General features: G+C 40.8%; 1 protein-coding gene across 4 annotated transcripts in view; it reads right to left on the bottom strand.

The window, feature by feature from the left end:
- The window catches only part of UNC80 (unc-80 homolog, NALCN channel complex subunit), a 227,977-nt gene that overhangs the window by 85,955 nt on the left and 129,027 nt on the right, over nucleotides 1-12,995 (bottom strand). For all 4 annotated transcript variants that reach the window (XM_046019112.1, XM_046019110.1, XM_046019111.1 and 1 more), the window contains 3 exons: nucleotides 10,438-10,638; nucleotides 3,684-3,791; nucleotides 1,586-1,724 (listed from right to left, as the gene is read on the bottom strand). In XM_046019112.1, coding sequence (XP_045875068.1) covers nucleotides 1,586-1,724; nucleotides 3,684-3,791; nucleotides 10,438-10,638 — 448 coding nt within the window. The remainder of the gene's footprint in view (nucleotides 1-1,585; nucleotides 1,725-3,683; nucleotides 3,792-10,437; nucleotides 10,639-12,995) is intronic.

The raw sequence follows: 12,995 nt of genomic DNA, 5'->3' as shown, positions 1-12,995 counted from the left end.
GATAGTAAAATACTCCTTGCGGCACCTAGATCAAAACCTCTGGTATTGTACCAAATATGAGAAATTAACAAATAAGCCACTGGGATAGAACCGGTATATTCTTTGCTATATTTGATGCCAGCTGGTTTGGTTCATGGGACCCTGGCTGAGAAGCATCCTTCAGTCTCTTGGCATTAATTCCTAGTAGTTGTCATTGTAGTCTCCCTGGTGCATTGTGTTCTCTCAATCATCTTAAATGCATGTTCTCAACCATCAACCGTACATGACATGGTCACACTGTGCTTAGAGAAGCAGAAAGAAGATGGACGATGAGATGAACAGGAAAAACAATTGTTTTATGGATCTGACATCATAACCCATGAGTTTCACGATGAGACAAGAGCAACATAAATCATACCTGATAGTGGCATTAATACCAAATTTTTGGATGATCTCTCACGTATGAGAGGAGGACCAAAAGGGGGTAATTGTTAAATTAATTAAATAAGGAGACCATTGGCATGATGTGGCTCTAATCCTGTGGTGACCTATGTAAGGAAACAAAATCTAAGCCTGTAAATGCCTTGAGGGTAAAATCATAGTGCTAAGAACAACCAATCACAAACAGTCAACCAGGCTTTTTAGCTATAGCCAGTCAATAGGTGCCTTACTTTGCTTCTGTCCTTTTTCTACAAAAGCCTCTCCCTGAGCTCCTGTTAGCGGACTGCTTTAAAGCACTTCTATTTTGGTGCTGCCTGGTTTGGATAGATTTTTCTTCACATAAACTCTTAAAAAAATCTTCTAGATATAAAGGAAAACTGCAAAGTTCAAAAGTCTTTATGGTGTGTCCTATTTATGTGAAAAAGGAAACAACACATACATTGGTACTTAGGCGCATATATATATGATATTTGATATATATGATATCTCATATATATGATATAAGATATATATATATATATATGATCCTAGAAGAATTCCTGAAAAACTTAAAAATTGTCACTGAAAGTGACTGAGAGTCATGGGAAGAGAAAATACTTTTAGCTTCATACACTTCTACATTGTTTGAATATTTACCACATACATTTTGTAATTAAAACAACTCCATATGACTAAAAAAGTACATACAAGAAGTGGAAAAGATGAAGAGCCCACATTTTGCATGTTCATTTTACTAGCTATGTGGCTTTGTATAAGTCACCTAAATGTCAACAGATTTGTTTTGACATTGTAATTTGGACATAAAACATTACTTGTATATGACTTAATACAGTTAATGATGGTGGGTCACGGTAAATCTGGGAAATCATAACGCACAGAAAGAGTTTCTCTTTTGTGAAATGTAGTGAAAATGTAGATTCTGGGAAAAATAATTTTTTTAAAAAATAATTTGGCAACGGCCTCCGAGAGACATGCTCTCTTGTGCAGAGTATGGGGTAAAAAGTAAAGGGTGTGCTTAGCACTTCAGCCTCCCTCCCTAGAGCGTAAGGCTCTAAGGTTCTAGCAATTGCTGTTGATCTGACCTGGCAGTGAAAGGGAATGGATGCACTTCTTTCATAAACACTGGGACTGGGGGCGACCAGGGTCATGGGTGATCTTTCCTTACCTGCCGCCCCTGCCATGTGCTCATCCATGCTGAGCAGGAGCTCCCAGGCAGCTGGCTGGATGTCTCCATACATCTCTTCTGTCAGAATTGGTGCTGCCTTGATTAGCAGAGATAAAGGAGCAGGCGACAGGCTCATCACCTGGGAAAAGATGGAAATCACATCTTAAAGTCTTGGAAGCCACGGATTACTGTACTCCTTGTGCAACCCAAGTACCACTTCCCTTCCCTGCTTTTCTTAAATGACCTTAAAACACTTTCTAAAATGATGGCATATTTACTGGCATGGTGTATGACAAACTTCACATCTTATTTGTCGATGTGAAACTATAAAAGATACGAATTTTATCATGCTTTCACCACAAAAAATATCTTGCAGCTACCTAAGGAACAAACGGTAGAATAAGCTCTAAGAGAAAATAAAGACTCCAGCTAGTATATCTTTGTGTTAGTAGACTTTTAAAGCATCCTGCTTTCCTTTCTGTTAGGAGCTGATGGTCGATGGCAGACAATGAGCAGCTTCTAATTTAGAAGGGAGTTCCGTTCAGAGAGTTAGTTTTCTAAGACAGTAAACATGGATGACATTGTCCCTTTGAAACATTGTATTGAAACATTGAGATATATATATATATATATATATATATATATATATACACACACACACACACACACAATTGAAACATTTACATCGACACACACACACAATTGAAACATTTACATTGTGGTTATTGCCCTAGATTAGGCCACAAAAACCCTATTTAACCTATTTATTTCAGATAATTTATCTTTTAAAGATTTTATTTACTTATTTTAGAGTGAGAGCTTGAGTGTGAGCAGGAGAAGGGGAGAAGGAGAGAGAAAGAATTGCAAACAGACTAGCCACTGAGCACAGAGATTGAGGCAGCGCTTAATCCCATTACCCTGAGATCATAACCTGAGCCACAACCAAGAGTCAGATGCTCAACCACTGAGTCACGCAGGTACCCCCATTATTTCAGATAATTCAGGTGATCAGTGTAAATTGTGGACAGTCTAGGTCTTTAACCATTTTTGAAAACTTTCCAGAAGGGGCACCAGGGTGGCACAGTTGGCTAAGTAACAGACTCTTGGTTTCAGCTCAGGTCATGATCTTGTAGTCACGAGATCGAGCCCCACATTAGGCTCCATGCTCAGTGTGGAGTCTGCTTGCAATTCTCTCCCCGTGCCCCTCCTGCTCGTGCTGTCTCTGTCTCTCTCTCTCTTTCTCTAAAACAGAGAAATAAATCTTTAAAGAGAAAAAAACTTTCCAGAAAAACAAGTTATTTTTCATAGGCACCCCCTCCCTTCTCCCCCACCTTGGGGAATGTGTGTAATGATTTAGACCTTAGGTTGTAATAACAATGTAACAATATGTCTAGCACTGAATAAGAAGATAAGTGTACTATCTCTCTCTCTCTTTTTAAATTAACATATAATGTATTATTTGCTTCAGGGGTACAGGTCTGTGAATCATCAGTCTTACACAATTCACAGCATTCACCATAGCACACACCCTCCCAGTGTCCATAACTCAGTCACATTGGCAAGAACTCAAAAACATGGAGGCTCAAGAGCATCCTACTAAAGAATGAATGGGTCAACCAAAAAAAGAAGATAAGTGTACTATCTCTTTTAATCCATGCAATAATCCTTTGAAATGGGCTTAGTGTTGTAATCCCCACCTTATTTATGTATGAGGCAGCTAAGACCAAGAGAAATTAAGCGACTTATCCAAGGTCCCAGAGCCAGAGCGGGAGCTGTGGGATTTGAACTCAGAAAGTCACATTCTTAAGAGTGGTGAGCATCACTTTCACGTGCTGGGGTGGGGGGGGTTGGCTCCATGGAATTGGGTGAGTGGGAGGAAGCACGGTTCCAGCCGTGGCTCTGTGGAGGCTGGCTGGCTAACAAGAAGGGAATTTTTTTGTTTGCACCCTTGGTGGCATTCTTCCCCACCAATTAAGGGGGTCTTCATGCTAACTGTGCTGAGCGGCACTGGACGTCTCAAGCACGGTAAATGGGCTATCTGGTGCCCCTCCTGGTTACGGCTCCATGAAGGTTTCTGATGCAGCTGTCATGTCAGTACCTGCAGTCTGATGTATTTTAGCATTCCTGAGTCCTTCTTCCCTTCGAGGTTGGCCTCTGAAACTCTCTTCTTCAGAGAAGGTGTCCGCAGGCATGACTTCTCTGAACACTGCAAAGAACATAAGATAGGTGACGAAGAGTGTTGCCTTCTCTTGAAAGCCAGCAACACTGTTTCCCCCCAATTTTCCAAACCACTGTCTTCATCTAATGGGAGGGACGATGTAGGCCTTGTAGGCCCACAACTTCCGAAAGTGGTAAAAACAATTAATTTTGGAATGAAAGGGAGCTCAGGGATCGTTAGCTACAAACTCCTCTTTTACCATGATGGAAACTGATGTCCAAAGAAGCGGAACAACTTGCCCAAGTTACAAAGCTGGCTGTGAGCAGAAGTCAAAAAGGACGAGGACCTTTTGATTTCCATTTCAGAACAAGTTATGTTCCATGAAGCTGTTAAAAACACACATCTTTTAAAAAATTAAGTCAGTTAAAACCCGCTCTCATAGCCCCTTTACAGGATTGGATGATACACATTGGGCATTTGGTCATAGTAGAAAGAATATATTTGCTAAAAGAAGGTTGGAACGTAACAAATAAAAGACTCATCCAGAAAGTACAGGTTCAGAGCACTTATTATTTAGGCCTGAGTTGTAAGGTAAAATGGTTTCCTTAAAAAAGCCAAACTCATCAAAAAAACAAAAAACAAAACCACACTGGTCTATCGGAGGCAGTAGCTCTTTTTTCAGATTGCCTCCTGAACCAGGGTCCAGAAGAAAACTGACTTCTGCGTAAGCACGGAGGAGACAGGCATTCTTCCTCCAACTCCCTAAATGCCAAGGGGTGGAGGGGACAGAGCAGCTGGGAGAATGATCGGTCCTAATGATGACAGGCTCTCGTTTATTTATCTGGAGTCTTGATTCCCCTAGTTGTGCACTCTGGGCTGCGCAAAGAGGGAATCCATCCTTCCACACAGAATAAATGTCATTTGTTTTCCCAGTTCCGTGTCAATGAAACATTTTTCTCCCTCGTTGCTGAGGAAAAAACAGAACTCCTTAAGAATTTTGAACAGAGCTTCACAGTGTTATAGATGGAGATATTGGAAAGAAAAGACAAATCTAAAAGTACACGAATGTTCCAAGATAGTCTTTCAAAACTCTGACAAAAAGACCCAAGACAATTCATCTGGTGTGTGACTGGTATGTAATGAACTTTTAGAATGAATCTACTTTGAAACAAATACATCCGAGCTCTTGCTGTATTTTCTAAAGATAAAAATGTGGAGGCACATACTTGGGAACACATATCATTTGAGGAGATAAACCCTGCATTGCATTTTTTTTCTGTGAATGTATAAACAATATACAGCAAGACCCACGCCTGTTTTATAACTTGGAAACTGTTCTAAAATCACATGGCAAAATAAAATAAAATAAAATAAAATAAAATAAAATCACAGTGCAATAATTTTCCATATAAATGTAGGTATGTATTTGACTTTCTTTTTAAAAAGTCAAGGTGTTTTAAAAGGGGCATCTCTCTTATTCTATTTATAAAACTATATGTGCAAATTTCAGAATGCTGGAAAACACAGAAAAACTTGGAAGAAAAAAACAGAAACACCTATAATCCTTAACCAGTGATAGCTGTTATTTTGTTCCTTTCAGACTTTTTTTTCGTTCTGTGTATCTTAGCACAATGGTGAGGATGTCCTATATGTAGTGCACAATTTTAAAAACTCATTTTATTAGGATCTTGTGATATTTCCTCAGGTAACTAGATAAGATTTTCAAAATAGGATTTAAAATATGATTTTCAAATTTTGTTAATATTTTACCTTTTCTTGTCTGGCTGGACATTTTATCTTTTTCAGGGTTACTTTTGAGCAATATCTCTTGGTTAAATTATAGGTTTTTTAATCAGGCAGATACCAGCTTAGAAGAAAAAGGGTGAACATTCATGTTTGCCTCTGACACTCTGGGGAATGTAGGATTCGTTTAATCTTGTTTACTAGGGACAGAAAGTATGTGTCAAGCTTCTCAGATATCAAATATTTGATATTCTTGCATGCTTTCCTAGGATGCATGGTGTGTTCTGGTGCCTCATCAACATTAGGATGCTTGTGTTAGAGGAAAGGGAAGGGAATTAGCAGGGCTTTCACTCTAGGGTGATGGGCTACTGATTCTTCCTGAGTGACTTGTTGAGGCTTGAAAGATAGGTACCAAACATGCATACTTGTGTGACTGGCACTTGGGTACACTGTGAAAGTCCTCAAGTCCCTCTAGGGGACTTGTCACTCGTGTGACCCCTAGTCAGACTGACAAGCCTGATATCAGTTGCTTTTTGGCTTTTATAACTCGATGTAAAACTTGGCCAGAAGAGAACTAATTCCTGGATGCAGAAGGAGGATAGTTCTGAAGGCATCTTTTGTTATTAGTGTTTCATGGAAAAGTAAGAAATTTCACTGGATGGTGAATTGTCTATGCTGGTTGGAATTACACATCAAGCTGGGACATGTAAAGAAACTCAAGACTAGTAATCCAAGACCAAGACAGAATGTATGACCAAGAGAGGATGGCATTCTTTGTTGAGTCAATCTACCAATGGGAGGCAGCTACACAGCCCAAGGAAGTGGCAGGCACCCTGGGGCATGCTTGCTGTGGACTGTTGTAGATCTTGGACCACTGACATTTTCTTCTCTCTGTATGTCTTGGACATACATTCACCATATTTGGCTCTGTGACTTCTCTCCTCATTCTGACCACTGTTGATCAAATTTGTAATGCAAAACCAGTCATTTGACTGACCAGGGCTTTATCCAATGATGTTTGGATCACAAAGAGAAAGAGTGGAGCCCACCAAACTCCTATCCTATGGAATTAAGGGACACAGAGTCTGATTCATGTAGTGATGGGTGCTGGGACTGAGAAATGATGATACAACCTAGAGAATTTCAGGTCACATACAAGATGAACAAAGCAGGAGTTGTTGGTCAGGGGGCAGAGATGAGGAAGAAGATGGAGATGCAAAAAGAAGTAGAGGTGAGAAACTAGCCTGATTCTGATATGGACAGCAGCTTTGGTTTCCATTCCTTTAGGGCTTGGCTCTTTAGGTTGGTCCTTGGATTCATGAGATTCTGCTATGTCCTTTGAAGAAACTAATTATTTGAACAAGTTTCAGTGGGTTTCTTGCAAGAAAAGATTACTGACCAGAGAGACATAATAATGATTTTAAATAAAAAATTAATTTATTCATTTAATGATTCAAGAGTGTTTCTTAGGAGTTAACCAAATGCCAGGAACTGGGCTAACCTTTGGGGATGTGCTGTGGAGCAAAACTCCCTTGACATTTGCCCTCCTGGACAGCATATCTTACTAGGAGAGATGGATAACAAACAAGCAAACAAAGGAAAAGTCATGGTAAGCATAAAAGTAGACAAATGCCATGAATGAAGAAGCATTGTAGAAATAATGTGGTATTTAAAATTCAAGAAAACTGGGGGTGCCGGTGTGGCTCAGTGGGTTAAGCATCTGCTTTCAGCTCAGGTCATGATTTCTGGGTCCTGGGATTGAGCCCCCCACATTGGGCTCCCTGCTTAGTGGGGAGTCTGCTTATCCCTCTGTCCCTCCCCTGCTTATGTTCTTGTGTGCTCTCTCTCAAATAAATAATAAAATCTTAAAAAATAAAAAAAAAAGGAATAAAATTTAAGAAAACTGGAGTCAGTTTTCGGGGGAAAGAGATCTTCCTGGAAACGTATTTCATGCCAAGAGAAGTCCAATTATTTCCCCAAAGGTAACCTAGACCTTTGGGCCTCACACATCTTTGACATGTGAATTTGAATGGGGAGACGTTCTAGCAAATGAAATCAAGACCTATGGCCTGGTTTTGGTCTCACAGTAGTGTTTTCTAAAGATACATATTTAAAGGAAAAAGCAAAGAATTTTTTGGTGAAGGTAATATACAGTTTATAAAAACCCCTCAAGCTTGGAAGTGCACTAAAATAGACTAACAGCATGTACAGTGTGTCTCTGAGCATTGAAATGTAGATTAGCAGATTGATCAGAGTTACATGGGTTACAAAATGTACTAGCTGCCACAAGTATATTCTGCCATAAAAACCAATTCAAAAGGAAATAGGAATGAAACATCAATTGCTCATAAGGCTCAATTTTAATCAGAATCACTGCTTTTATTCTTGATTTATTGCCTACTCTATTTTCAGTTTGGCCCTAGAAATGTGGGCATTGTTCATTTACGTGACAGATTCAGCCCAGGAAATGGAAACATCATGAGAACAAAAAAGAGCTTGCACAGGAGGCTGGCATTTTGAAAATAAAATGTTTATTGCAGCAGACTCAATGCATTTTTTCAACTCTTCACCTGCATGACTAATTTAAATATGCTAAGCTTAGAGGCCACTTAACTCTTGCTTTACTTTCTCTTTGCCTTCCTAAAATGTAAGCATGCCTAAGGTTGGCAAGCCTCTTCTGCTGCTTCTGGCCAGCATCCCTGGTGGGCTAGGGGCAGAGGACACTCATGAACTAGACAGCCCACTCGGCTGTTCAGTCCTTACTGTCCCTCCCCTCTAAGAGAGGAACTCTGGTAGGTACCGCATAGGAAACAGTGTGCAAGACTGCCACTTCCCCGGAAGTTTATAATTAAGTGGCAGAGGAGAAATAGGGAGATAAGTGTCCCCATTTTGCAGGAAGGATGATCTTAAAACTCTCAGAGCTTGCCACCACTCCCAGGATAAAGATTAAAATGGATATGGATTCCAGGTGACGGTATTGTTGGAGCAGTAAGAAATCTCAGAGTATGTATGACAAACAACGAACATTAATTCCAACATATGTGGTTTTCTCCTTAAACTAAGAGAGTTTTTATGTGAAGGAAAACTTACCTCAATAAAAATGTATCTACATATCTGAATGCATATATACACACATATGTACCTACATGTTTCTTTTTATGACATCACTACCAGTCAGGAAGCTACCCACGTTAATCTATTCCCAAGATTTTCCCTCAGAATATGTGTAGTCTGAATACCATGAGATACAATAGAGTATCTCTGAAACTCTAATAGAGCTTAAAAAAAAAAAAAGGCTCTGGATTTGATATTCCATATTTCTAAATTAAAATTTAGCTAAGTATGTTACAGATGTGGACTGTGACAGTCCCCCCTTCTGAGGCTCCAATTCTTCATTTGTAAAATGTACAGGAGGAGTACAGTATCTCTTGCACAAAGTTTATAAGAATCAAAAAGCACTTTGTCGGTGATACATACCTGTGTTACAGCCTTACTTATATGCTTTGAAAAAAAATACTGAAAGAGCCTATCCTGGATCTTTCATAAGTGTGCAAACAGCACACTTATGCATGAAATACAGGTTTTCTTTTTTCTTTAGGATCTCTTGTACTACTCCAAATTTCTTCAATGAACTGTATTATAATTAAAAAAATATTCCTTTGTGAGTGCTAAAACATTACAAATTGCTGCATGACTCAACTGTGAATTTTTTGTTATTGCTCATATTCTCCAGTTGCTTGATTTGAATTTTATGACCCTTCCTCCACCCCACCAAACCTGGCTTGCAAACTCCTTAGAGGAAGGATCCTCTTACTTATTTATCTTTTATTTCTCCCAGAATACCAACAGCAGGTGCACAATGAATGCTCACTGAAATGAATAGGTATTATATCAAAATCTCTTTGTAAAACCACTTGTGAGGAGCAGCTGCAGGGGCGGCCAGCCGCACTAGGTCAGGCGTCTTGGCCATCACGCCTATTCTGGGGCAGGTGGGTGACCCAAGGCTTTCCCGGCAGGACCACGGCAGCCCTGGTTACTGTCTTCATCTCCTGCCAGCTCAGCTGTTCAGTGTACTTGTCAAGAAAGAGCAGCTGAATGCTTGGAAAATGTAAGAGTTTCTTTAAGGAGTTTCCCTTGGTCTGATTTGACCTAGATTACTCTATTATTTATCTGTGAACAATTGGGCCATTTATTACTTTTTCCTTAATAAGAAGCTGATAAACCATGTCAGTTTCCTATTACCGCTGTAATAAACTACTGCAAATTCGTGGTGCAAAACACCACAAATGTATTATCTTACGGTTTTGGAGGTCAGATCTAAAATGGATTGGCAGGGCTGGGTTCCTTCGGGAGACTCAAAGGAATCATCCATTTCTTCATCTTTCTAACTTCTAGGGGCTGCCTCATCTTGCAGCTTATGGCCCTGGATCCCTCCAACCTCTGCCTCTGTGTCCCATCACCCTCTCTAACGCTGACACTCTTACCTACTTTTTCACTTATAAGGACCCATATAATGACAACGATCCCACTTGGATAAGTTCAGAGTAATTTCCCCTTTCAAAGATTCCTACCTTATTCCCTCAGGCAAAATCCCTTTTGCCACATAAGGGTAACCTATTCACAGGTTCTAGAAATTAGAATACAGACTTCTTGGGGAGACATTATTCTGTCTCCCACCATGACCTACTCATCACCGCAACCCCTATGAATTCATATTCATTCCCAGAAAGAAAACAAAACCTGGGAAAAAATTCCACGTATGCTCATGGCTACGAAGAGAAAGCCCCTGTCTTTCTTTGTTCGCCTTCTATCTTTGTTCCAAATCACACAGATCTGTAACCTGGTTTATACACCTGCGGTGGCCTGAAATTTGTATTTCCAGAGAGAAGATTGCTGGGACGTCATCTTCCCCACCAGAGGCATATAACTAACCAGGTGATGGTTCACTCACCTCTTTCTGTTTCTTGCCCCGGAGGGCCACACTGCTGCTGCTGTTACTCTCCCGGAGGGAGTCCACGGTGTCTCCGTAGAGCAGCTTGATGGCTCTGACCAGCCGGGCGCAGGAGCGGCTGTGGTGCAGGTAGCAGTGCGGGTGGCAGTAGTCAACGTGGGTGCAGATGAAGCTTTGCTGATTGCAGAGCAAGATCATGACCTGCAACACACACATTCCCGAGACTCAACCAGGCCATCAGCGTTGAAACCACCCGGAGTCGCTTTATGTACTTTATGTACTTGGCCTCTTGGCTCTCTCCATTCACACTTGATAGAAAGAGATTTTTGAATCCAGAAAAGGTTAAGTGACCTCGAAAAGCTTAAACCAATGACAGTGCAGTGTTATGATATCCCAGTAGAACCAATGAAGGTTCTAAACTTAAACCACGTAATTTTTGCAGCTTGTGTGTTGTGGAAGGAACCAGGTAGAAGAGCAGCGACTGGTGAGAAATTCTCTGCCAAAGGATTTGGCTGGCCTTTGACAGTCCTGGGATATCTTTAATGCCAGCCCACCCACGTGGAATTGAAAACACTTCTGCATCTTCTACCTTGGCCTATAACCTTCAGCTGAGCCTGAACCTGACTACAGAGGCTTCATTTTTCCTCTCTACAAATTAGTTTTTCTCCAGCTTTTCAGCCACTCTAGCTCTTGGGGCTTGATCTGGCTCAAATCCTCCCCTCACCTAGATTTCCCGAGTGGGATTCAAGAACTCAGTTGTTTTAAGGTATATGGTTCTTTTAAGATAAGGAATGAAGGCCTTTGAGTTTGTAACTTCCGAAGTTGCCCTCTGAAAAAGGCAATAGCCTTTAGTGTCCACAAGGCTAATGAAATATGCATAAACTTCTGAATGCATCCGTCCTTCATGAAACCAGTTCCTACCCCAGCACCTAATCTGTGAGAGACCGTGTGCCGTACTAGATGTGGAACATAAAGTACTTCTACATGGACAAGGCCAGTCAAACTCACTACACAGGGCTGCCACGTATTTCCTCAAGAATAAGAGGCCCTGCTTACTCTGAGGCAAAGAAAAATAACAACAATAATCAACTCTACACTCTGTCAAACTCAGACAACAATATCTCACACTCTTCAAAGTTAAAAAAAAAATAGGTGTTGTCTGAGCAGGACATCCAGATCTCTCTGAGGTTCACTGAACATCCCTGCTATTCCTGTATATGCTGGTGTAAGGGAGAGCACATATAACAACTGTAAGGTTTCCCTTGTTTTTCTCATATCTGGCTGATAAAGAGAAATACTGAGAAAACTTAGCAACAATAACCAAAACGAAATAAACACACAAATGACCATATGATCAGACTTCAGTTTACAAAGATTCTGATTTGGTACAATATCTGGGGTGGAGGGGACCTAGAAATCTATAATTTTAAAATTATGCACAGGGATGTCTTTTAGGTAGATTTATTTCTAAGATGCTCCCCAATGATCCTACCTTCTGGTATTAATGCCTTTGCGAAACCACCTCCTGTTGAGTACGGGTTGCCCTAGTGACTTCCTTCTAACCAACGGAATGCAGCAAAGGTGAGGAGATGTTACTTCTGTGATTAGATTGCATAAGACGCTGACTTCTCTCTTGTTACCAGACTCTCCTTTATCGGGTTTGCCATGTTGGAAAGGTTCACAGAGCAAAGAATTAAGGGTGGTCTCAGGTCAATAGCCAGCTAGAAATTGAGGCCCTCAGTCTAACAGTTCTTGAGTCACTGAAATTCTACCGACAATCACATGAGCTTGAAAGCAAATTCTTTCCCAGTCAAGCTTTCAGATAAGACCCCAGTCCTGGCTAGTACTTTGGTGTCTTGTGAGAGAGCCTGAAGCAGAGGGCCTAGCTAAACTGTGCCAGGATTCCTGACCCATAAAAATTATGAGTTAATAAATGTGTGTTATTTAACATACACACATCTATATTAATATATGTATTTGAATATATTTATTTGGATGCATAAGATTGCATTTAACACAGGCAATCAGGACCTGAAAGACAAGATGTGGAAAGGGTGTTGACTGATGTAAGCACAGTGTGGGTACATGCCACATTTCTCCTTTAGGCATAAGCAGTCATGGGGGCAGGCAAAGCTTTAGGCGATTTCATGAGAACTGGAAGATCAAAATTGGAGTTCAGAATTGCCAACGGGAAGAACTGAGTGGACAGTAGAGAAGGGAGGTTTGGAGAAATGAGACTTGGCACTTGCCTTCTAGGCGTTTGTTGACTGAGTAACTAAGCAGCCAAGCAGAAACCAGCTGACAAGCAGAATGGAGGTTTTGGCAGTTTCACTGTGATGAGGAAGTAAAATTGGAGTTTCTGACCCATCAAGTCTGGGGGCACACCCAAACTCTCACTGGGAACCTTGGAATGCTTCAACTGGGAGGTGTGTGTTGGGAGGGTGGGAGGTAGCTGTGGGGGGTGGATAGCAACACATCTAGTCAAGTCAACTTCGTCCTTGATAGGACTGAGGCGATCTTTACTGTCTGCCAAAGTATAGGGTGAATCCTCTCTGGAG

Source organism: Meles meles, chromosome 9 (assembly GCF_922984935.1).
Source record: "Meles meles chromosome 9, mMelMel3.1 paternal haplotype, whole genome shotgun sequence".
Lineage (NCBI taxonomy): Eukaryota > Metazoa > Chordata > Mammalia > Carnivora > Mustelidae > Meles > Meles meles.
This window is presented reverse-complemented; position numbering and strand designations above follow the sequence as displayed.